This window comes from Carcharhinus amblyrhynchos, chromosome 2 (genome assembly GCF_965287045.1).
Source record: "Carcharhinus amblyrhynchos chromosome 2, sCarAmb.v2.hapA, whole genome shotgun sequence".
Taxonomy (NCBI): Eukaryota; Metazoa; Chordata; class Chondrichthyes; order Carcharhiniformes; family Carcharhinidae; genus Carcharhinus; species Carcharhinus amblyrhynchos.
Genome location: NC_137325.1, coordinates 66,992,123 through 67,018,496, shown reverse-complemented (window position 1 = coordinate 67,018,496; position 26,374 = coordinate 66,992,123). Strand labels below are relative to the sequence as shown.

Below are 26,374 nucleotides of genomic sequence, written 5' to 3'. Positions count from 1 at the left end.
TACACCCTAGCTATGACTGCAACACTACATTCTGCACTCACTTGTTTCCTTCTCTATGAACGGTATGCTTTGTCTGTATAGAATGCAAAAAACAATACTTATCACTGTCTGTTAATACACATGACAATAATAAATCAAATCAAATCAAAATCAAGATGCATCTGCCTCCTTTCTGCAACCTCACTGTAGTTTGATTTAAATCAAATGAGATAAATGTGTGTAAATGCATTCCATTTGGAGCCCAGCTAAGACTTTGTTGATCAACATCATCCAGTCATGAGTTTTTATTTTATCAATCAACATTTTGGTATTATGGAATTAGTCAACCAATTCAAACAGGAAGAACTTCACGCATTTCTGCCCTGAAATTTAAGTTCACACGATGTGTTAAATCAGACATACTAGGTGAAATTTGATACCTGTGCTTTAGGTCAGGGCGTTGTCTAGTTGCATTTGAACAAACCATCTGAAAGGAAGTACCTGTGGCATTGAAGATCCTGACACAGATGCTGCAAGGCCAATATTTTCGAGACTCACGAAATCAAGGTGAACTGATTTGTCAAGAAAATGCATTACTTTATAGATTTTTCAGAATGTTAGGAAAGCTAACAGAATGTTATCTTTTACTGTGAGGGCAATTAAATACAAAAGTAGAGAGGATATACTTCAGTTGTACGGAGATCACTGAGAGAACATTTGGAGTATTGTGTACAATACCTTATTTAGGGAAGGATATAAATAGGGAGCAGTTGAGAGGAGGTTTACCAGATTTATACCAGCAATGGATCGGCTCTTATGTAAGGAAAGGATAGGCATGTATCTGCTGGAGTGAGGGGTGACTTGATCAGGAAAAGAAATTTGCTGTTCTGAACCCATCTGGCGCATATGTGAATCCGCACCCACAGAAATGTGGTTAACATTTAACTGCCTTTGGAAATGGCTCCAGTAGATATCCTCCATAGAATCCCTACAGTACAGAAAGAAGCCTATCGAGTCTGTACCGACCACAATCCCACCCAGGCCCTCTTCCTGTAACCCTCATTTACGCAGCTAATCCTCTGACACTGTGGAGCAATTCAGCATGGTCAATCAACTTAAGCCGCACATCTTTGGACTGTAGGAAGAAACTGGAGCACCTGGAGGAAACCCATACAGACACGGGGAGAATGTGCAAACTCCACATAGCCAGTCACTTGAGGCTAGAATTGAACCCGGGTCCCTGGCACTGAAGCACCAGTGTTAAGCACTATCACTGTGCAGCCCTGTTTTTTAGGAAATAGGATTTTATTATATGAATTACTTTGCAAAATCACTGTCCGATACTTAGATCAAATTTTGTTTCTTGTAGATTTGTTGCGCACAGTGGGCTGACTGCTTTTCTTTAAAACTATTAATGGTAAGGAAAGCAGAAAGTGAAGAATCCCAGGAACATGGTGCAAGAACTCGTGGCAAACCAAGCACCAGGAATTGCTGCCAATGGTAAGTCTTCATTCTGCATATTTTTAATTTCAGGTTCGGTGCCATGTAGTTCGTGGAATAAACTTTATAAAATATGCAGTTGACACTAGGCTGCCCATTTTGAATATGTTTTTGATACACCTTTAGATCACATTGAAAAAATAAGTATTGTTAAGATGACTGGAGTGTGAAACTGAGTGTGAAATGCATGAAGTATATTGTTAGTTATCAGATTAACAAGCAGTCATTAGTTAGTAATTGATATTCATACTGTGTTACAATGAACTATTTAACTGGCAAGTGGTCTTTTCTGGGTGCAACTTGATTTTGATTTTAAAATGATCTTCTGTACTATTAACTGATCACTTAATTTGTGATCAAAGTGTGTGTTGGAGATAAGAATTATTGGGGGGGATTTTGAGCCCACACACTCCCTCTGTGGGATTGGGGGCACATGCTCAAAATCCAGTGGGCCCAATTCATGGCAGCAAGGTTTTAGAGTTCCGATCTTCCCGGCCCCTTGCTGGTGGAGTCATGTGAAACAAGCAGCTGGAGTGCAGAAAGCATGTTTTGATACATTAGCATGTCATTAGTGAGCGCACTCTCCGGATATTGAACCCGCACAGAATTTTTAGGGGGCACAAGCATGATGTCACATCATTTACAATCGCTTTCACAAGTGTGAACCTGGCACCTTCAGCTCCAAGGTGGGGTTTTGAAGGTGGACACTCAGCACCCTCCACAGTGGGCGCTTCTCAAGGCGCACTGGAGGTGACTCAGGGAGACGGAGAGGTTCAATTTGGGAGTGGGGGTGGGGGCAGTCCCAGTATTGCCATTGCAGGGAGATGGTTCAGCTGGAATTACTTTGAAGACCTTCCCTACCCTTCATATTAGGGCACCCCTTGATTTGAAGAGGTTGTGAAGGCTGGTATGTAGGCAGCACTTCCCTTGTCCTCTTTCCTGGGTTCCTGTCCATTTAACATCTGAGGCAATGGCCTTTCTTAGTGGGGGCTGGAAGAGAGTGGTAGGGACCTAGCACTGCCATTCTCACATGCCAAAAGGATGAAGCCTGGGGAGAACATGGTGGTTCCCCTGAGCTTGGTGGCATGAACAAACAGAGTGGAGGCTCTGAGAGTGAACAAAGTGAAATTCATTGACAAACATTCAGAACAAAATAGTGGCCTTACTTAATTTCTGTATTCACCAATGCTCACTAAGTGCCTATGGTTTCTTCATTTTCATCACCTTCCCACTACATCTAGGCATCTCTTCAGGATCCACAGTTGAAGTTGAGGCAACCTCTGACTGCTACTCCATAGGCTGAGGCTCCCTTCCCTTTAGTATTATTAGTGATTAGTAAAGATAGTGTTCCAAATTTCACTGGCGCAGTTCTGTTTTGACCTTTCACAATATCGAACGTCCGCAATGTGATTTGCGGCTGCAGGTAACAAGCCTGCTAAGTTGCTCCCTATAGACTTTTTTATGTGTCACACATACTTTAAATGTTTGTTCAATAATGTTTGTTTTATTTATAAAAAAATAAAAGGATGACCAGGTTAGGGCCAGTCAAGGATAGTAGTGGGAACTTGTGCATGGAGTCAGAAGAGATAGGTGAGGCATTAAATGAATACTTTTCTTCAGTGTTCACTAAGGAGAGGGGCTATGTTTTTGAGGATGAATGCATGATACAGGCTGATAGGATGGAGGAGGTAGATGTTCTGAGGGAAGATGTATTAGCAATTTTGAAAAACCTGAGGGTCGATAAGCCCCCTGAGCCAGATGGCATACATCCTAGGATACTTCGCGAGGCAAGGGATGAGATTGCGGAGCCTTTAGCTTTGATCTTTGGGTCCTCACCATCCCCGGGGATTGTGTGTCTTCAAGAAAGGAAATAGGAATGACCCTGGTAATTATAGGCCAGTTAGTCTTACTTCGGTGGTCGGTAAGTTAATAGAAAAGGTCCTGAGGGATAGGTTTTATGACCATTAGGAAAGATGCAGCTTAACCTGGGATAGTCAGCATGGTAAGGGTAAGTCTTGCCTCACAAATTTGATTGAATTCTTTGAGTAGGTAGCTAAGTGTGCAGACGAAGGTAGAGCAGTTGATGTGGTATACATGGATTTTAGTAAGGCGTTTGATAAGATTCCCCATGGTTGGCTCATGAAGAAGATAAAGAGGTCTGGGATAGAAGGAAATTTGGCCGATTAGATAAGTAACTGGCTATCTCATAGAAAGCAGAGGATGGTAGTGGAGGGAAAATTTTCAAACTGGAGTTACCAGCGGTGTACCACAGGGATCAGTGCTGGGTCCTCTGCTATTTGTGATTTTTATCAATGACTTGGAAGAAGGAGCTGAAGGGTGGGTCAGTAAATTTGCTGATGACACCAAGATTGGTGGATACTGGATGAGGTGGAGGGCTCTTGTAGGCTGCAAAGAGACATTGATAGGATGCAGAGCTGGGCCGAAAAGTGTCAGATGGAGTTTAATCCTGATAAGTGCAAGGTGATTCGTTTTGGTAGGAGAAACTTGAATGCGGATTACAGGGTCAATGGCAGGGTTTTGAGGACTGTGGAGGAGCAGAGAGATCTTGAGGTTCATATCCACAGATCTCTATCCACTCAAGTGGATAGAGCTGTGAAGAAGGCTATAGTGTGTCAGTGTTTATTAACGGGGGTTTGAGTTTAAGAGCCGTGGCATTATGCTGCTGCTATACCGGACCTTGGTGAGGTTACTTTTGGAGTATTGTTTTCAGTTCTGGTCACCTCATTATAAGAAGGATGTGGAAGCATTGGAGAGTGTGCAGAGGAGATTTACCAGGATGCTGCCTAGTTTGGAGGGTAGGTCTTATGAGGAAAGGTTGAGGGAGCTGGGGCTTTTTTCTTTAGAGCGGAAGAGGATGAGAGGCGACTTAATAGAGGTTTATAAGATGATGAAGGGGATAGATAGAGTGGACGTGCAGAGATTATTTCCTCAGGTGGATGTAGCTGTTACTAGGGGGCATAACTATAAGGCTCATGGTAGGAGATATAGGAGGGATGTCCGAGGCAGCTTCTTCACTCAGAGAGTCATTGGGGTGTGGAATACACTGCCTGCTGTAATAGTGGAGTCAGGCACTTTAGGAACTTTCAAGCAGTTATTGGATAGGCACATGGAGCACACCAGAATGATAGGGAGTGTTTGATCTCGGGTTTAGACATAGTTCGGCACAACATTGAGGGCCGAAGGGCCTGTGCTGTACTGTCCTATGTTCTATGTAATTCTGTTGTTTTATGTCACAGTGTTTTGCAGAACTAAAAGTTGTTTAACCCTTTATAGTCTTACTGTTTAGGAGACATAATTACAAAGTTTGTAGGTGAGGAAAAATTTACAAATATAGGCTGAGCTTCAATGGAGCCAGCTGGGGCACTCTAGGTGGTGGGTGGGAATGTGTAATTGTGGGGAAGGCTGAACAGCCCATTCCTGCTGCTGGAAAATTGACTCCCATTTATAAAGAAGCAATAAGCCAAATTGGCAAACCTACCCAATGGCTAATTAGGCTCAACCCTGAGCCCATTGGGAAATAATGCTGGCTCAGAAGTTCACCCAAACTTGCTCAGGTCTCTTCTGCCACATGATACTGCCTAGCAAGCCTTTCTGTGTTCATCAATGGGCATCCTGGGTCTCAAAAGGCACTTATTGCCTGATCAAGGGACCTTGTTTTAAGAAAGAAGGTGCCCACTGAGCCCTAGCCCCTGCCCTTGTATCACCTCACTCCAGGATAGTGAAAACCTCACCAAGTTAAAGGCAGCAACCAACACTCCCATTAGTGCTGCCGGCAGTTGACAGCTGCCAACTCCTGAGGTGGCATTTCTTTGGAGTGGGATTTCCGTCCCACTTGGAATTAATTATGCAGAGGCCCACTCTTCCCACTTGCATGTTTGATCGCACTTAGCTAACATTAGGCACTCCTTGGGAAGGTGACACAGGTTTCCCACCAGTGGGCTGAGCTTGCATCATCTGTGCTAAATTGTGCCCATAGTAAATAGTGAGGATGATAGTTGTAGGTTCATGAGGACAAATAGGCAAACACACGGCAGATAACATTTACATAGAATTATTTACCATTTGCAGGATGGGAACAAGCTACTTGGCATCAAATGTCTATAGGTTATCATTTATGCTCCACACAAGACTTCTCACAGGTTATTTCACCACATCCCACCACTGTATCTTTTTTCTTCATCACTCATCTACTTATGCAGCTTCTTTCCAAATATGTCAATGCTAATCATCTCAACTACTCCCTGTGGCAGCAGGTCCTACATTCTCAGCACTCTGACTAAAGAGATTTGATTATGCTTAAGAGCTAAGTGAAAAGAGATTTTAGAAACAAGAACGAGGAGATGCAGTCTAAATTAGATCATAAAATTTAAGAGGGTTTAGGAACAGGGATACTTGGGGTTGAACGTACAGAATTTTTTCAAGTGTCTGGACAAGGATCAGGCCATGGATTCCTGGGGTTGGATTTTCAAATGGGTCAGGGCCATGATGAGAGGAAGGCAGGCAGACAATTGCACATCACCAGTCTCTATGTCACCTCCTTATCAACTTGCTGACCCCAAGTCTATTCAATAAGATTGGCTCATGGAAATTGATGTTAATTATGAGGCCTATTAAGGCCCTGTTCATGCACAGCCTGAGAGTTTCAGTCAGCAATGCAGCCACTCAAGTCAGCTCAAACGACATCTAATTCACCTTGGTGGGCTCATGGCAAAAAGTTAGGGGGAATGTGGGGATAAAAGGAGGGACCACCTCCCTCGTAACCCATAACACTGGACCATAGCTGCAGCTAATGAGTGGAGGGATTCTCTTCCACAATCATGGCCACAGCAGTGGAGAACATTAATGGAAGATTTGATGAGTGTTCACATTTTTCAATATTGTAGACAAAAAAAACATTGTTACCAGTGGGGGAGCTGGTTTAAGACCAGTTGGGAGAAGAGGGTTTACTTCCAGAGTCAATTGTTTTGATCTGCAAAAGGTTAAGGGAAACTATTGTAAAAAGAGATTCAGCACTAATTTTCAAGAGGGAATTGGATATCTACTTGAGAGTAGATTTGCAGAGTTATGGAGAATGAGCAGAGATATATGAAAGAATTAACTAAACACTCAAAAGGTGAGCATGTGTACAGTGGACCAAATGGCTTGCCTTTATGCTGTATAGTTTAATTGTAAAAATAATGTTGATTGAAATATTGGCAAATATCTTGCAGACCGCACAGCTGTTGGCTGTGACAATCCAAGCTACCTGGAGGATGAGAATCCAGACCAAGATCATCCCAAGAAAGAAAAGTAAGGAATCTTCCTACAAGTCAGAGGCAAACAGGCTTTTCCATAATCGTCACTGCAAACTAATTTTTGATGACATTTGTTTTCTGCAGAGAAAAGAATGATAAAAAAGAAAAGAAGCTTGAAAAGATGGTTGGATTTTTTGAACTGGTTTGTTTCATTTTTTTGACCTATTTTTCTTTAAACAAACGTGCAAGTTAAGAGCAGGAATAGGCTACTCAGGCCTTTGAGACTGTTCCGTCCTCAATCAGATCATAGCTGATCTGACTGTAACCTCTTGCCTTTTCCTAAGAAGCTTTCACCCCCATTATCAAGAATCTATCTTGCTCTGTCTTTAAGACATTCAAAGGATCTGCTTCTGCTGTCTTTTGAGGAAGGGAGTTTCACTATCCTCTGAGTAAAAAAGCTGATCTCTGTCTTAAATGGACAACCTGTTATTTTTAAACAATAACTCCTGGTTCTACATTCTCCCCCAAAAGGATATAACCGCTTGGTGATTATCCTGTTGGACAGAATCTTGCATTTTTCAATCCGATGGCTGATACCGGAGTTGAGGGGGTTGAGCTATGAGGAGAGGCTGAATAAACTAGGCTTGTACTCGTTAGAGTTTAGAAGAATGAGGGGAGATCTCATTGAGACGTATAAGATGATGAATGGGATGGATAGGATAGAGGTGGAAAGACTCTTCCCGCTCAAAAAAGACAGTAGGACTAGGGGGCACAGCCTCAAGATAAAGGGGGGGCAGTTCAGAACGGAGTTGAGGAGGAACTTCTTCACTCAAAGGGTGGTGAATCTCTGGAATTCTCTGCCCGTTGAAGTGGTGGAGGCTGCCTCGCTAAATATTTTTAAGAAGCGGGTTGATGGGTTTTTGATAAGAGAGGGGATTAAGGGTTATGGGGAGAGGGCGGGAAAGTGGAACTGAGCCACGACAGATCAGCCATGATCTTATTGAATGGCAGGGCAGGCTCGAAGGGCCAGATGGCCTACTCCTGCTCCTATTTCTTATGTTCTTATAATGCTAGCTTGTACTTGAAGCCCAAGCATCATAAATTAATCCCTGGGCCTCGTGTAGCAGCTTAGACTGAGCTGCCTCCATTGCACGTTATTGAACCTTCATAAGCCCCAGTGGATGGAGTACAACAGGGAGAAGAAACTATCATGACTGGTAGAAATACTATGAAGCAGGAAAGGGCAGTTCTGCTCCTCCAGATTTCCCAGACATATGTAAGGGGCAGGTAGTTAATGAACACTGTTAGCAGTACTGACTTGGCTGTATCCATCTCTTTGAGGTCTGCTGCCTGCGAAGAGATACAGTTTATAACATAGGAATAAAAGTAGGTCATTCATCCCCTTACCCCCTCAAGCCATAATTTAATTAGATCATGACTGATTTGCTTCATAACTCCATTTTCCTTCCTTAGTTCTGTAACCATTATAGCCCATAACTAACAAAATCTTGCCAAATTTGGTTTTGAAATGGATGGGAGAGTGATGGTAGGAAGGTTCCATGTGTTCGTTCACTTCTCCAAAAACCAGAAACAGATGTGTTCCTAAAAGAATAACATTAGTGTAACTCTAAGGAGAGACAGTTAGCAGGTTTTCTCATAAGTTTTTAAAAAGAAAAATACATGTTTATTAATCAACACCCGAACATTTCCAGAGCACCACCCATTTATACAGGGGATGATTTTACCATTTTCATTCTAAGTACCAGGCTCCTAGAAACTGGGAGTGTTTCAAGTCTGTTTTCTGGGCCCATTCTGAGGTGCTCCCATATGCACTCTGCCTGTAAAGATATTAGTGAGTCCAAATCTCACTGCAGAAGCCTGTGAGCAGGGCTTAACGTGCCTAAAACCCTATGTCTCTGATTGGAGTTTCCAATTGCGCTTGTTCAAAACAAAAAGATAGAATGCTGCTCCCCTGCTCCTCACATCGCTCCCAGGCTGGGGATAATGCCTCCCACTGGCCCCCACAGACATTGCCCCACCCGCAACATTATTCCCCTTATTCCCATACCACCCAGACTGATCGCAGCCTCCTCTTCCCGTTACCCCGCCTCCACCGATTGCAGGCAGAATGGCCGCGCTCCCCCTACTTCTCATCCCACTTCCACTGATCACAGGCAGGGTGGCAGTGGCCCCCCTCCTCCTCCTCCTCCTCCCCCACTGATCCAAGGCAGAATGATTGCACCCAACTGATCTCAGGCAGAGTGATTCTCCACCCCCGTTCCCCTCTCAATGCTAACAAGCAAACTGCGTGGAACTTGCTGGAATGCTCTGCCAAACTGTCTGCAGCTGATCTGCCCTAATGAGGGGCAGCTCCATAAAAACCCCAGGGATGGACAGAGGCAATGCAGGAAGAAGATGAGCAAACGACAAGTCATCAGATTGAGTGAAGGTAACCTTGGGAGGCTGATGGATGAGATAGAGTCAAGGCGGGACACCCTCATCCCCCCCCAGCAAGGGACAGATCTTTAAGCACCTTAATATTTTCCGTTCACACATTTTTATGTTAGAACTTATTATTTAAACACCTTTTTTGTCATCATTAAATATTTTTTCACCACCCACCTGTGACTAATTTGCCTCGAATAGGAATCCTCTTCCCTTGACAGTTACCAGAGGGATGCTTCATGTTGATGTCAGTTGGCGAGGTCCCTCAGCTCTGTGTCACTGAGAAAATAAAGCCATTGGTTCTCTCGAACCCACGGGCAATTCCCTCCTGTTCTCCAACCCCACCCGCTCCAGAGTTCTGTATGGGGGCCCTTACTCACTACACAGACATGGGCCCAGGTGCCAGCATGCATGCGGAGCTCAGGTAGGAGTCTGCACCAAGGCATCATCATCATGATGCTTAAGCGAGTCGCCATCACACTCCTGTGCCGAAGAAACTCGCTAACACGGCGTACACAGGCCCACAATGTTACAGGAAGTAGAAGGACTTGGTGAGGCGGGGTGGGGGGAAATGGAACCCACTTGCACAGGCCCATAGTTAGTGAAGCGGCTGGTGATCAGGGACTCCCTGTTCGTCCTCTCATGCCACATTCTAGCTGTCAGTGCCTGAGTGGTGTTGCTTGGGTTCTCTTCTTCCTCTTCCTCATCCTCCCCAGTGACGCCTGGCTGGTCAGCTTCCATATCCTCTTCCTCCTCCAATAGGTCACCTCTCTGCTGTGCCAGGTTTTGAAGGGCACAACACACCACCGCAATGCAGGAAGAAATCAGGAGATTATACTGTAGGACCCTGCCAGAGCAGAACCTCATTTTCAGGAGCCCTCTGCACCTCCCACTATAGAGAGGTGCCTGCATGGGCCTCATTACGGTGGGTGTCTGCCTCAGACACTGCCTCTGCCTCCGCACAGGCATCATCACCCATGTCCAAAGCGGGTAACTCATGTCACTTAAGGGCTACCCCTGCAGCCTGGACCTCTTCTCAAAGGCCTTAGGTATGTCAGAGCCCCTCAGATTGAAGCTGTCATGCATTCTGCCTGGATGTCTTGTGCAGACATGCATAATGTTGCTGATGACACGAAGATGAGTGGAAAAGCAAATTGTGTGGAAAGTCTGCAGAGGGATCTAGATAGGCTGAGCAAGTGGGTGAGGACCTGGCAGATGGAGTACAATGTTAGCAAGTGTGAGGTTATCCACTTTGGCAGGAATAATAGTAGGAGGAATTACTATTTAAAGGGCGAAAAGCTGCAGCATGCTATGATGCAGAGGGTCCTTGTGCATGAGTCGCAAAAACCCAGTCTGCAGGTGCAACAGATGATCAAGAAGGCAATTGGGATGCTGGCCTTTATAGCGAGGGGGATAGAATATAAAAGCAGGGAGGTCTTGCTGCAACTGTACAGGGCATTGGTGAGGCCGCAGCTGGAGTACTGTGTGCAGTTTTGGTCGCCGCACTTGCGCAAGGATATTTTAGCCTTGGAGGGAGTGCAGAGGAGGTTCACTAGGCTGATGCTGGAGATGAAGGGGTTGAACTATGAAGAGAGGCTGAATAGACTGGGTCTGTACTCATTGGAGTTTAGAAGATGAGGGGGCGATCTTATAGAGACGTATAAGATAATGAAGGGGATGGATAGGGTAGAGGTAGAGAGATTCTTCCCACTCAGAAGGGACAGCAGGACTAGAGGGCCCAGCCTCAAGATAAGGGGGGAGCAGTTTGGAATGGAGTTGAGGAGGAACTTCTTCATTCAAAGGGTGGTGAATCTCTGGAATTCTCTGCCCGTTGAAGTGGTGGAGGCTACCTCGCTAAATATATTTAAGACACGGGTAGATAGGTTTTTGGTAGGCAAGGGAATTAAGGGTTATGGGGAGAAAGCGGGAAAGTGGAACTGAGCCACGACAGATCAGCCATGATCTTATTGAATGGCGGGGCAGGCTCGAAGGGCTAGATGGCCTACTCCTGCTCCTATTTCTTATGTTCTTAATGTTCATTTGGGTTACAAACCAGTTGGACATTTAGGGAGTGGAACCCCTTTTTCAAAGAACAAAGAACAAAATCAGCCTGGGAAACAGGCCCTTCGGCCCACACTGCCTTCTCAACACCACCTGTCTACCCATGACCCCTTTCTAATGTTTTATGGCCATCCAGATTGAGGGAAAACTGATTTAGGGACAATTTATTCCTGCCAATCAGCCTAACAGCGCATCTTTGGGGTGTGGGAGGAAACTGGAGCACCCGGAGAAAACCCACGCAAGCACGGGGAGAATGCGCAAACTCCCACAGACACCGGCCCAAATCCATGTGTCTGCACAGCAAACAGTGATAGTCACTGAGCTGTCATCTTGCCCAGTATCTGGTCCAGTTTAGGCACACACTAACGACATGAAGCACTAGGCCAATCTCGAACAACCAAGAGCAGCCCAAGTACGACCCATCGCGTGTATGCCCCTCATTGGACACGAGGTGGACCGACTTAAAACCTGTGAATGAAAAGGGAAAAACATTATTATCATACTATACCCACTTACATTTCTAGAGACACCCCAATGCTAATGACCCTTAATTAAAGGTTCTCCTATATCCACCCATCTCCAACTCAGTCATGTGCCTGTCTAAGTTACTCTTAAACAACTCTAGCGTGTTTGCTTCCACCACCTTACTTGGCAGAGCATTCCATACCCCCACTATCCTCTGTGTGAAAAACCTCCCTCTGATATCTGTGTTGTACCTCTCCCCCCGCACCTTAAGTCCATGGCCCCTTGTCCTACGCGACTCTATTATAGGAAATAGCTTACCTCTGTTTACTCTATCTATACCCTTCATAATCTTATATACCTCTATTAGATCCCCCCTCAGTCAACGTCTTTCAAGGGAAAAGAGCCCCAATTTATTCAATCTTTCCTCATACCCCAGTCCTTCCATACCAGGCAACATCCTGGTAAACCTCCTCTGCACTCTCTCCAGAGTCTCCACGTCCTTCTGGTAGTAAGGCGACCAGAACTGGACGCAGTACTCCAAATGCGGCCTAACCAACGTTCTGTACAACTGCAACATTAGACTCCAGCTCTTATATTCTATACCCCTTCCTATAAAGGCTAACATACCATAGGCTTTCTTCACCACACTCTCCACTTGCACTGCCACCTTCAAAGACTTGTGCACTTGCACCCCCAGGTCTTGTTGCGACTCTATACTCCTTACGGGCTTACCCTTTATCATATAACTCCCCCCTACATTATTCCGGCTAAAATGCATCACCTCACATTTATCTGGATTAAACTCCATTTGCCACGTATCTGCCCAATCAACCAGCCTATTAATATCCCGCTGTATTACCAGACACTGCTCCTCACTGCCCTCCAATCCAGCCATCTTGGTGTCATCAGCAAATTTGCTGATCACACCACCTACTCCCTCTTCCAAATCATTTATATACACTACAAAGAGAAGAGGTCCCAGCACCGAGCCCTGAGGCACACCACTAGTGACAGACCTCCAGCTAGAAAAAGACCCCTCCACTACTAGTCTCTGACTCCTCTTTGCAAGCCAGTTCTCTACCCATCTAGATACCTGACCACATATCCCATGAGCATTAATCTCCTGTACCAACCTACCATGAGGGACTTTGTCAAACGCCTTACTGAAATCCATATAGACGACATTCAGTTGACGAATCTTTGTGGATTCTGTAGCGGGGCCATGGGTACAGTCAATGGCCTCCTGTATGTTAGACATCCCCGGAATGGCTGCAAAGCCTGCAGCCTGGCCTTCGCGCTGGGCCTGGTCAGGTGAAATTTGATGCACTGCCCAGCCCAGGCATACAAGGCTTCCATGACCTGCTTATCACAGGTGTGCACAGCTGACTGGGAAATACCACATACATCTCCGCTGAGGCTCTGGAATGAGCCAGTCACATACATGTTCAGAGGAGCCATCAATTTGACAGCAACTGAGTGGATGTCCCCCACCCCTGCCTCTAGGTGCCAAGTCCTGCAACAAGTGGCACAGATGTTGCACTGTCTCCTTTTGGAGCTGGAGCCATTGGTGGCACATGGTGTTCAACATCTGTTCAAATGATACTCATGTGTGGAACTATCGGGGTCTCTGCTCCCTCCTTCTTCTGCGTCCCCTCCACCCCCCCCCCCCCCGCCTCTGGGCAAATAGTGGCTACCTCCTGCCTCTGGTGGCCAAATCCCTCTATTCCTGCAAGTGGTAAGGCCTGGGCCTCCTCTGTCTGCAATTCATCCTCCAGCTCCTCTTCCTCAGCTCCAGCAACAACCAAAAGGACAGCAAGATCAATTGATTGCATTACAAAAGCCATCTCGTCACTCTAAAGGGGCGATGGAATTGAAGAAGGCGAGGAACACATGGAGAGATTAAGGAATGCTGCTTGCCCCAGCCCAGCTACACACACTGCCCATTCCCCCAACCATATACCCCCACATGCTCTCTAGCAACACAAAAATCCTCCATTCCCCACTGACATGCCCCCACCCCCAGCAACACAGCTCCTTGAAAAGCTCTGAAGCTGCAGCAGTGTAATTTCCAAGGGCTTTGTGTGCATCCTTCAGCTGGAAGTGTGCTGAGTGGACTAGGACCCAGTAGCATCCACAAGACTCAAGGTCAGTGCTAAGACCCAGGTCCTTGCTGCAAATCGAAATTTGGACACCCTGCTGAGCAACAGTTCCCCTGCACACTCTGAGCTCACCCAACCAAAAAAAGAAAATGGCTGCTACAAAGAAGCCCCTCCCCCATAAGCAACATGGAACCGTCAGATGGTAGGCACTTGCTTCTCACTAACTCTCATTGACGGGTGCCCAAATTAGTCTCTTATGGAGCATGTTTCATGCCGGTTCTGAATTGGTGAATGCGGTGGTAAAGGTGCTGACAAAGTGGGGTGTGCTTCCAGTTAAGTGGATTGAAGTATGTGCAAATACATCAAAATGGCCATTGTGCCCATTTTGAGCATGTCCCCGATAGCAGTCATTTTCGGGCCTTGGTAAAGTGAGAACTGACACAGAAATGGGCGCGAATTGCCCTACTCACCTCATACCTGACATTACCAGGTTTTCATGCCCAAAAATGGGCACAACACGATGGTTAAAATCACCCCCACAGTCTCTTTTACACACACATTCACAACAAATTGCAAAAAAAACAGTTGAATGCTCTTGGGTCTTAAACGTCGAAAAGATTAATCGTCACAGTTGCTTATTTTGAGTTGAGGTCTCACCATTGCAGGCCTGTGGTTCCCTTTTTTGATCAGAGGTTTCTGAAGATGGATTTATTGCTTTTTGTAGCAGGTTTCTCTGGTGTCACCTCCATCAAGGTATCATCAACCCCTAAAAACCTGGTTTGTTTTCTTAAATAGATCAGTGGGTAAAGGGCAGCCCTGCATTTTCAGCCTTCTGATGCATTTTAGGCAGGATCCTGTTCCTTTGTTCATCTGGAATTCTTATTCCTCCTTTCTCTCTAATACTCCCAAAAAAATGTCCTTTATCAGAAACCTGCACGGTAATTTCACCAGCACATCTGACCTGATTCCGGGGGTGTGCGAGCCTCAGAGAACGGAATTTTTCATTGGCCTCAGGTGGGATCGTACGAACCTTGGGAGAATGTACCACTAAAATTCTGCCCCTGGTCAGGTGACCATGTGATCTGTTTTTTCCCTGCCCTCACCAATGGACTCTGAACCTTTATCTTCTGTTTACATTTCACCTATTCGCATATACTTGTGATATAATGGGATTCTTCCTACACTCTTTGGAGTATCAGTTCTGGAGCCAAGAAGTCGGCAAGTCCATTGGTAATGAGTTTATGTAATTATTCCACATACTAACAACCCTTTGAGAACAAAATTTCTCATCATCTCTGTCTTAAATGGTTGACCTCTTATTTCAAAAGTGTGTCCCCTGGACACACTTATTTCAAAAGTGTGTCTCTCCTACATCCTCCCAGTAATGTACCCCCTCAGGATCATATATATCTTAATAAAATTACTTCTCATTCTTCTAAACTCCAACCTGTTCAACCTTCCTTCAGAGGATAAACACCTCATCCCAGAGTTAAATGAACTTTCTCTGAACTGTATCAAATGCAATTAAAACATTTTGCAAGTCAGAGACCAGCATCAAAAACCTCTGACCTTGTCTGTGACTGATATTCTCCAGTGCCGCAGCAGCAAATCAGTTTTGGCTGGAATGCCAAATTCTCCATTCTCACCTGCGGGGGGGTGGATACAGATGAGATTGGAGAATCCTACCCCAAATCTGAAAATGATATTCTAGGCACGGGTCCCTAAATGGGCGCAAAAATGTGGTGAAGTCAGGTGAGGGGCCATTAACACGATCTGTGCCCACGTCCGCGCAGATTGCCACTTTACCGAAATCCAGGGATGGCGGCGATCCGCTTCATACCCAAAACGGGCGCAGCGGCGATTTAAATGCATTTACATGCACTGCCTGCCCGACTTTATCAGCATTTCCCCTTTACCGCTGCGTTTGCCAATCTGGAAACGTGCCATAATGGACCTACTGAATAAAAGTCTGAATCAGACGCTTCATTAGTGAGGGTCAGTGAGGAGGTAAGTGCATGGCGTCTGACGGCTCTCCGCTACTCATGGGTGTCCTGTTGTTGCGACCATTTTGCTGTCCCGGGTCAGTGACGGATCTGCAAGTGTGTGGGAGCGAGGGGGGCTGTTGCTGTGCACGATCTCTGATGTTTGTTCTGCAGCATGGACACAGGTCTCAGCACTGACCTCGGGTCTTGCAGTGCTGCTGGATCCGAGCACTGCAGCTCACTTCAGACTGAAGGATGTGCACAAAGCCCTTGCAAATAGCACTGCTGCAGCCCCCCAACTTTACCAGGGGCTGTGATTGTGTGGAGCATGTGGCTGGGGGGGTTGGGGGCATGGTGGGGCTGTGATTGTGTGGATCATGTGGCTGGGGGGATTGGGGGCATGGTGGGGCTGTGATCGTGTGGGGGATTGGGGGCATGGTGGGGCTGTGATTGTGTGGATCATGTGGCTGGGGGGATTGGGGGCATGGTGGGGCTGTGATCGTGTGGGGGATTGGGGGCATGGTGGGGCTGTGATTGTGTGGAGCATGTGGCTGGGGGGATTGGGGGCATGGTGGGGCTGTAATCGTGTGGGGGATTGGGGGCATGGTGGGGCTGTGATTGTGTGGGGGATTGGGGGCATGGTGGGGCTGTGATTGTGTGGATCATGTGGCTGGGTGGAGTGGGGGCATGGTAGGGCTGTGATTGTGTGGAGCATGTGGCTGGGGGGATTGGGGGCATGGTGGGGCTGTAATCGTGTGGGGGATTGGGGGCATGGTGGGGCTGTGATTGTGTGGATCATGTGGCTGGGGGGATTGGGGGCATGGTGGGGCTGTGATTGTGTGGATCATGTGGCTGGGGGGATTGGGGGCATGGTGGGGCTGTGATTGTGTGGATCATGTGGCTGGGGGGATTGGGGGCATGGTGGGGCTGTGATCGTGTGGGGGATTGGGGGCATGGTGGGGCTGTGATCGTGTGGATCATGTGGCTGGGGGGATTGGGGGCATGGTGGGGCTGTGATTGTGTGGATCATGTGGCTGGGGGGATTGGGGGCATGGTGGGGCTGTGATCGTGTGGGGGATTGGGGGCATGGTGGGGCTGTGATCGTGATGGGGATTGGGGGCATGGTGGGGCTGTAATCGTGTGGGGGATTGGGGGCATGGTGGGGCTGTGATTGTGTGGATCATGTGGCTGGGGGGATTGGGGGCATGGTGGGGCTGTGATCGTGTGGATCATGTGGCTGGGGGGATTGGGGGCATGGTGGGGCTGTGATTGTGTGGATCATGTGGCTGGGGGGATTGGGGGCATGGTGGGGCTGTGATTGTGTGGATCATGTGGCTGGGGGGATTGGGGGCATGGTGGGGCTGTGATCGTGTGGGGGATTGGGGGCATGGTGGGGCTGTGATTGTGTGGAGCATGTGGCTGGGGGGATTGGGGGCATGGTGGGGCTGTAATCGTGTGGGGGATTGGGGGCATGGTGGGGCTGTGATTGTGTGGGGGATTGGGGGCATGGTGGGGCTGTGATTGTGTGGAGCATGTGGCTGGGGGGATTGGGGGCATGGTGGGGCTGTAATCGTGTGGGGGATTGGGGGCATGGTGGGGCTGTGATCGTGTGGGGGATTGGGGGCATGGTGGGGCTGTGATCGTGTGGATCATGTGGCTGGGGGGATTGGGGGCATGGTGGGGCTGTGATTGTGTGGATCATGTGGCTGGGGGGATTGGGGGCATGGTGGGGCTGTGATCGTGTGGGGGATTGGGGGCATGGTGGGGCTGTAATCGTGTGGGGGATTGGGGGCATGGTGGGGCTGTAATCGTGTGGGGGATTGGGGGCATGGTGGGGCTGTGATCGTGTGGGGGATTGGGGGCATGGTGGGGCTGTGATCGTGTGGATCATGTGGCTGGGGGGGTTGGGGGCATGGTGGGGCTGTGATCGTGTGGATCATGTGGCTGGGGGGATTGGGGGCATGGTGGGGCTGTGATCGTGTGGGGGATTGGGGGCATGGTGGGGCTGTGATTGTGTGGATCATGTGGCTGGGGGGATTGGGGGCATGGTGGGGCTGTGATCGTGTGGGGGATTGGGGGCATGGTGGGGCTGTAATCGTGTGGGGGATTGGGGGCATGGTGGGGCTGTAATCGTGTGGGGGATTGGGGGCATGGTGGGGCTGTGATCGTGTGGGGGATTGGGGGCATGGTGGGGCTGTGATCGTGTGGATCATGTGGCTGGGGGGGTTGGGGGCATGGTGGGGCTGTGATCGTGTGGAGCATGGGGTTGGGGGCATGGTGGGGCTGTGACTGTCGATGTGCTTGGGGCAAGCAGCTTTGCATGACTTCCACGTTTGTTCACCTCCACCTCACCCTGGCCCACCCTCCCTCCCCCCAGGGGGCGGTTGACTGCACCCATTGTCACCCTCAGAGCCCCCCTACAGAATCCATGATGTTTCGTTAATAGGAAGGGGTTCCACTCCCTGAGTGTACAAATTGTGTGTGACCATAACATGACTATCATGCATGTCTGCACCAGACATGCAGGCAGAGTGCTGAAAGCTTCATTGTAAGGAGCTCAGACATCCCACAAGCATTTGAGGAGGAGTCTAGGTTGTGGGGGTGGCTCCTGGGTGATATGGGTTACCCGCTTTGGACATGGCTGATGACGCCTGTGTGGAGGCCTGTAACTGAGGCGGTGACCCGCTATAATGGGGCCCATGTAGCCACCCGCGTGATAGTAGAGAGGTGCATTGGGCAGTTCCGGTGCCTGGACAAATCTGGAGGTGCCCTCCTGTACAGCCCCCTGGTCTCCTCCCGCAGAGTGGTGGTGTGCTGTGCCTTGCACAATCTGGCTGTGCAGCGAGGTGACCTCTTGGAGAAGGAAGGGGACGTGGAAGATGACCAGCCGGACATCACTGGAAAGGATGACCAGCAGGAGGACGAGGAGGAGGAGGATGAGAACACTTTGGAACACCAGCCAGGTGGTGGCGGGCTGGCATCTCAGCTGAGGCATGTAAGGGTGGCCAGGGAGGCTCTGATAACCAGGCAGTTCAGTCGCTAGGGGATGATGATTGTGGGTTCCATTTCCCACCCCTCCCAACCCCTGAAAAATGCCTTCCATTTATCTATTTATCCTGCACATTGCCTCACCAGCAGGAGGGTGATGATGACTCGCTAAGCACCATTCTGATGAGGCCCTGGTGTAACCCAGTCTGACTGCTACCTGAGATCCTCATGCACGCTGGCACCTGGGCCCGCGCCTGTCTAGTCCTTCACCCGATGTACATCAGCAGATTGTAACCCAGAAGCCTCGTCATTAACTGGACACACCGACGTGTCTGTTTCTGCGATGTTGATTTGTGAGGTAGAAGCTGACGGATAAATGGTGCCACCCTTGGAGGTCCCTTCGCCCATATCCTCCGAGGACTTGTCCAAGCTGTTGTTGCCAGGATAGGTGGGAGCTGTAGCCGGGGCCTGCGGTCCAGAAGGCCCTGGGGTGTCAGGATCTGTCCCTGAAACACACGACTCAAGGTCGAGTGCAAGGGAGGGAGAGGAATCTGGGATGCCAAACACATGAATCACATGGTTCCCTTGAACATAGAACACTGAATCTAGCCAACTACATCACAGGAACAGGATCTTTGGCCCTCCAATCCTGCAGCGACCAGGCTGCCCATCTGATTTGTTTGCCCCCATATGCCTCTATTCCCATCCCATTCAGATAGCTATAGAGATGCCTCTTAAATGCCCTATAGTTTCTGCTTCCACGACCTCCCTGGGCAGTGAGTTCCAGGCACCCACTATCCTCTCAATGCAAATACAATGCCTCATACGTCTCCCTTGCACCCAAAACTCATGCCCCCAAGGAGTTGCCTCAAAGTGAGTGTAGGAATGACAGGTGCTCACATCTGGACAGCCCGTACCTCCCCTTCTCTGGTGAGTTCCAGCGCCCGCCCCTTGAACAGGATGAGGACCTGGACGTCTGGCTCACCACCCCATGTCTTTGTCCTCTCACGAGTGTTGTGCTTGGTCTTCTTCTGTGGAGACAGAAGGAACCATGGAATAAATGGTGGTGTAACTCATGCAGAGAATCAGATGGTGACCCTTAGAGGGCAAACACAGTGGGGCTCATTTGGGGGAAAGGAAGGAGGTGCTTGGGAGTCAGGAACTGGAAGCATGCAGGGTGCTGGAATTACAAGGATCTGGGGGAGATGTGGGGGAGCATGTTGAATGGGGTTCAGCATTCACCCTTGCTGCATGGATGAGGTCACTGATTTTTTTCTGGCATTGCCTCGGGGTTCACCGGGCCAGTGCCCTGGCACTGACCGAGGCGGCGACTGCTTTCCAGGCCACATGGCCATCAGCCCCCCAGGTCTGCGTCCTCCTGGGCAGAGGAGGGTGGCCCTCCTGACCTCAGCTGCATCCAGCAGCCTGCCTAAGTCGTCCTCAGAAAATCGGGGGGCTGGTCGTGCACACATTGTCCTGTACTGCCTGCCTGTCCATTCTGGAGTTTTTTAATGGAGTTGCCCTTCGTTAGAGCAGATCAGCTGCAGGCAGTTTGGCAGAGCCTTCCAGCAAGTTCCATGCAGTTTGCTTGTTAGCATTGGGAGAAAGCAAGTGAGCACTTGCAAGAGTGCTGCTGGGGAGGGGGGTGGGGGTGGGGGCGGTGATGGTGGATGAGTGCTTCAATGATTAGCGACAAGGGAGAGAGGCTGAGGTGTCACACAGCCATTGGAGTGTAGGTGAAATGGGGCTTTGTGCCGGAGGGTCTGGGCTGGGAATGAGGGAGATCGCTCTGCCTGATATCTGTAGGGTGGACGGGGGATCTCTCTGCCTGAGGTCAGTGAGGGAAGGGGGAGAATCTGCTGCCAGTCTGCCTGAGATCGGTGGGGGCGGGGGGGGGAGGGGAGGGGGGAGGAGCTGGTGGGGGAGGGGGGGGTGGGGGGGGTGTGGTGGTGGGGGGTGGGGGGCGGTGGTGGAGGCAGGAGTGGATAGGGGGGAGATTCTCAATTGTTCTGGGTGGTGGAGGGTGGAGGGATAGGTGGGTCTGTAATGCCTTGGGAGTGGGACAATGTCTGTGGGAGCTAAGGGGAGGTATTATCTGGCCCAGGAGTGATGTGACAGGTGCACTTTTTCAACTTTTTTCCCAACTGCGCTGGGTAGTTCAGAGCTCCGATCGATTCAGCTGCGCTACACACCGCCACAATGCGAATGGGACTGGAGATGGCTGAGAGCGTATGGGAGCACCTGAAAGCAAATTCCTAAGTCAGATCTGCACTACGCCCAGATTCGGCACTAGAATGAAAATGGAAAATCAGGCCCATGGTTGCAGGGTAACGAATCAAGGTTGGGGAATAAATATTTCCAGATTCTTGACTTTTAAAAAATATCAGCAACATGGAAAGGAAAAGTCTGGCATAATAATGAAGGATGAAATTAAGACATTTGTGAGAAAAGGTCTTAACCCAGAAAATTTAAGTGTTGAATCTGTATGGGTGGAACTGAGAAACATCAAAGCACAGGAAACATTGGGGATTAGTTTACAGATGCCTTACCAATAGTTATCATCTAGGAAGATAGTTAAAATCTGAAAATTAAAGTAGCATGTGATGATAATGATGTTGTAATCATTAGGAAATGTAATTTTTATATCATCCAAAGATGTACAGGTTATGTTGATGGGCCACACTAAATTGCCCATTAGTATCCCAGGATGTGTAAGTTAGGGGAATTAGCAGGTTAAATATGTGGGGTTACAAGATTAATGTCTGGGCAGGATGCTTTATTGGAGAGCCAGCAGAGACTTGATAGGATGAATAGCCTACTTCTGCCCTATAGGGATTCTATGACTTTGGAAAATAAATTGGCAAAATAATATAGGTTCAAGCAACACATTAAAGTAAGTTTTCTAGAGAAATGATAAACCAATTAGTAAGTGGATTCCCTTTTTTTAATTCCAATTCAGAGTTTCAACAAGTTGAGACATTCCCGATCCAAACTGACAAGACAGGGCTCTCACCTTCTGTCTTGGGTTTGATCTACATGATCCAAGCTGATTGGAGTAGGTGTAGCTCCTCCTCCAAGGCTTGATCTAATTTGCATCTTAGCCAAAAGGCCGAGATGCCGCTTTTAAAAATTGCTTCAAATGAAGCTGAAATGTAACCTAATGACTTTAACCAAGCATAGTATGCCGATACTATACTTGATCTTAGCCAAAAGGCCGGATTCCTTTAAGCCTAGCATTGTGAAACAGGGTTAATCAGTATCTTGTAGTAGGGAAGAGTGATCACAAGGAACCATATTGTGTCTGAGAATGATGTTGTTAAGCTCTAAGATTTAAACCATCAATTATGTAGATAGGAAGCAAGAGTTAGAAAACAAAGATGAAAATCTGGGTCAACAATTTGATTTTTCATCACTTCAGAGATTGAATTATATATTCATTCTACAGACCCTGAATTGTCCCTTAATTTTCAATCTTGCTGATTAAAAAGGATAGTTGCTCGCTCAGTCGATACAGGCCAAGATGTCCTGCAAAGAAATGGATTTATAATCAGCACACGTTGCATGAGAAGAGAAATAGAATTCCATCACACTCCTAATTTGTGCCTTGTAGATGGTTGATAGGCTTTGGGGAGTCAGGAGGTGAGTCACTCCCTGCAGTATTCCCAGCCTCTGACCTGCTCTTATAGCCACTGTGTTTATGTGGTGAGTCCAGATGAGTTTCTGGTCAATGGTAACCCCAAGTATGTTGACAGTGGGGGATTCAGTGATGGTTACACCATTGGATGTCAAAGTGTGGTGTCCCTTATTGGTAATTGTCATTGCCTGGCATTTGTGTGACGCGAATGTTACTTGCCACTTGTCAGCCCAAGCCTGGATAATGTCCAGTTCTTGTTGCATTTAAACATAGATTGCTTCAGTATCTGAGGAGTCACAAATGGTGCTGAACATTGCGCAATCATTGGCGAACGTCCCCATTTCTGACCGTATGACAGAGGGAAGGTCATTGATGAAACAACTGAAGATGGTTGTGCCTAGGACACTACCCAGGGGGATTCCTGCAGAGATGTCCTGGAACTGAGATGGCTGACCCTCCACAATCCACAACTACCTTTCTATGTGCCAATGGAAAGTTTGACCCCGATACCCATTGATTCCAGTTTCACTAGTGCTCCTTGATGCCATACTTGGTCGAATGCAGCCTTGATGTCAAAGGCTGTCACTCTCACCTCACTTCTGGAGTTCAGCTCTTTTGTCCATGTTTGAACCAAGGCTGTAATGAGGTCAGGAGCTGAGGGACCCTGGTGAAACCCAAACTGGGCATCACTGAGCAGGTTGTTGCTGAGCAGGTGCTGCTTGATAGCATTGTTGATGACCCCTTCCATCACTTTACTTATGATCAAGAGTAGACTGATTGGGCGGTAATTGGCCGGGTTGGATTTGTCTAGCTTTTTGTGTACAGGACATACCTGGACAATTTTCCACATTGTTAGGTAGATGCCAGTGTTGTAACTGTAATGGAAGAGCTTGGTTAGGGGAACGGCAAGTTCTGGAGCACATTTCTTCAGTGCTATTACCTGAATGTTATCAGAGACCATTGCCTTTGCAGTATCCAGAGCCTCCAACCATTTTTTGATATGAAGTGAATCATTTTGGATGGAGATTGGCATCTGAGATGCTGGGGACCACTGGAGGGGGCTGAAATGGATCATCCACTTGGCTTGTTGTGAATACTTCAGCCTTATCTTTTACACTGATGTGCTGGGCTCCTTCAACATTTAGCATGGGGAAGTTTGTGAAGTCTCCTCCTCCAGTAAGTTATTTAATTGCTCACCGCCATTCACAACTGGATGTAGAAGGACTGCAGAACTTAGATCTGATCCTTTTGGTTGTGGGATCGCTTACTTCTGTCGATTGCTATTTTTTGTCATTTGGTTTGCAAGTGGTCCTGTTTGGTAGCGTCACCAGGTTGACACCTCATTTTTAGATATGCCTGGTACTGCTCTTGGCATGCTCTCCTACACTTTCCACTGAACCAGGGCTGATCGCCTGGCTTGATGGTAAGATATTAGTAAGGAGGATTTTGCAGGGTCGACGGGGCTCTTTGTTTTGTCGTTGTCTTTTTCGGTGCGTAGGTCAATGCCAGGTGATCCGTCAGGTTTTGTTGAGACTTTGTAGCATTTGTTACAACTGAGTGGCTTGCTAGGCCATTTCAGAGGGCAATTGAGAGTCAACCACATTGCTGTGGCTCTGAAGTCACATGTTAGCCAGACCAGGTAAGGGTGGTAGATTTCCTTCCCTAAAGGACATTAGTGAACCAGATGGGTTTTTCCAACAATTGACAATGGTTACATGGTCATCAATAGACTCTTAATTCCAGATTTTTTTTTTATTGAATTGAAAATATCAAATGTGCTAAAGTTTATGGAAAGTGTTAGATGTGATATTGGTCAGGGGAGTGTTGGAATCGCTGGGTCTCAGTGTGATAGTCCCATGGTTTAAGCAGAAGCAGGTAGTTTTAGAGAGGTGATGAAAAAGATGTAGGGTCAGAAATTAAACATGGGATTGAATCAGATGCTACAGATGTGAACAACTTGTATGGAATTTATAATATGGCCTAGAGATGTTAGTTTCAGTTTTCCCAATATTTCACTGAAGGAATTGTGGATGTTGGATAAACAATTCAACATCAGTGTGTCAAGCAAGGTGGTGCAGAGATAGAGATGGGTGTTGGTAATATACATATGTGGAAGCAGCCCTTGTATCAGCTGGTACCCATTGTCATCAAAGTTAATTTCAGAATGTTATACTCACAACATTTCTCTTCTGCATCTTTTAATGTGTTTATATTTATTGAAGATTGTTGTAATTTATAGTTTCAATTTGCTGATCGATGGGACATCCTAATGATGACAATATCACTGATCTGTGCTGTGTTACATGGAATCAGTACGCCTGCAATGATCATTGTGTTTGGGACAATGACTGACAGCTTTGTCGCAAGTGGAACCTTGGCTAACATCTCTATAGCAGGTACTGAAACACTTTGATGCATCATTCAGTAAAACATGATTAAAATATTACTCCATTGGGTCACTTAATCATACTTATTCACAGAATCCAAGTTGGTTGATGAGAACTTATTGACTTTGTTCAGTCTCTTATCTCTCCTCAAAGATCTTCCTAAAATGCAAAGCATTCATTAATATTTAAATGGACTTTGTGCCCTTTGAAGCTAATTGCGTTGGCAAAACCCACTGGGTAGATGACTTTCGGCATGAGACCTGTTTGTGCTCAGTCTGAAAACCTCCTGCACTATCTTCCTGGCTTGTTGCTGTGCTGGTTACTGGGAAAGATCATGCCCTCAGTTGTCCTCTATTTAGGAAGGAGGCCATTTGGCCTGGAGGAAATACACACACACACACACACATTGATCTAGCCTCATCTCCTCAGCGTTCAGTATGGTTTTTGTACTGAAGAACATCTTCACACACACCCTGGCCTCTCCCCATTACCAAGTTCTCCCCTAGCCCTGCAGCCTCTCTCCTTGCCTAAGGTTATTTCCCCACCTTCTCCAAGCAAGTCTGCGACCTGCAGCTATTGAAAAATCACCCCCATCTTACAGCTGGTCTAGTAAGTAGAGAACCTCTCATGACCCTCTCTCCTCTCCCCCTCCCCTCACTCCTCCCTCCTTCCACCCTCTCTCTTTCCCCCCCTCCTCCATCCCCTCCTTTCCCTCCCTCACCTTTTCCCTCCCTCCGCCCTTCCTCTTCTCCCCCCCTTCCTCCCACTGGTGACTGTCACCCAAAGCAAGGTAGGTAAACTAACCTGGAAGTCCTGAGCGAAAGGCAGCTCACGAAGTACTCATGTCCAGTTGTGCATCATGGCTGCGTGCAATGTTCCCTCCCCCCACCCATCTTAGGCAGCCACAATGTCAAGATGCTAATACATTAGAATTCTGTGTCTGACGTTGGAGGACTGGATAGGTGAGTCACCATTTACAGGGGCAAATCGGTTACCTAATGGCTTCAAACTGATTTTTGACTATCTAACAATATTTTGCTACTTGTCCTGGTGCTTGTTGTTATCGGGGAGGTGGAAAATTCTGCCTGGAGATTTTTCTCATTCATATGTGTTAGTGCTACATAGAACAATGCATTTGTTCTTTGACACTTACATCTGATTTGGAACATTTATGTTAATATACATGCATTCATTGGTCTTAACAGAATTGAAGAACAGTTCAACAAGTGAATGTTTTGAAATACCTGGTCTGGATCTGGAAGCTGACGCGTCACGGTAAATGTATTCTTGAACCTTGAAATAAATTTACTTCAATAACTGTTACTACAGTTCACACTATCCAAATTATGCATTTTTTTTATATACAAGACTCTTTATTGTTACAGGTTTGCACTCTACTTTATGGGGCTTGGCTTTGCCGTCATAATTTTAGGCACTATACACGTCTGCTTGTTTTTACTTGCCGGCACACGGCAGACTGGAAAAATACGGCAGAAATTTTTCCACGCAATTCTTCATCAAGAGATGGCTTGGTTTGACTCAAACCAGATAGGTGAACTTAACACAAAGCTGACAGAGT

The 26,374-nt window shown here is 47.4% G+C and overlaps 1 protein-coding gene across 1 annotated transcript in view; it reads left to right on the top strand.

The window, feature by feature from the left end:
- Positions 1-469: 469 nt before the first annotated feature.
- LOC145355258 (ATP-dependent translocase ABCB1-like) overlaps positions 470-26,374 on the top strand; it is a 120,554-nt gene continuing 94,649 nt past the window's right edge. The window contains exons 1-7 of the mRNA XM_080207133.1: positions 470-546; positions 1,349-1,479; positions 6,711-6,789; positions 6,879-6,936; positions 24,648-24,804; positions 26,001-26,070; positions 26,181-26,372. Of these exons, the coding sequence (XP_080063259.1) occupies positions 1,431-1,479; positions 6,711-6,789; positions 6,879-6,936; positions 24,648-24,804; positions 26,001-26,070; positions 26,181-26,372 (605 nt within the window). The 5' untranslated portion in view covers positions 470-546; positions 1,349-1,430. The remainder of the gene's footprint in view (positions 547-1,348; positions 1,480-6,710; positions 6,790-6,878; positions 6,937-24,647; positions 24,805-26,000; positions 26,071-26,180; positions 26,373-26,374) is intronic.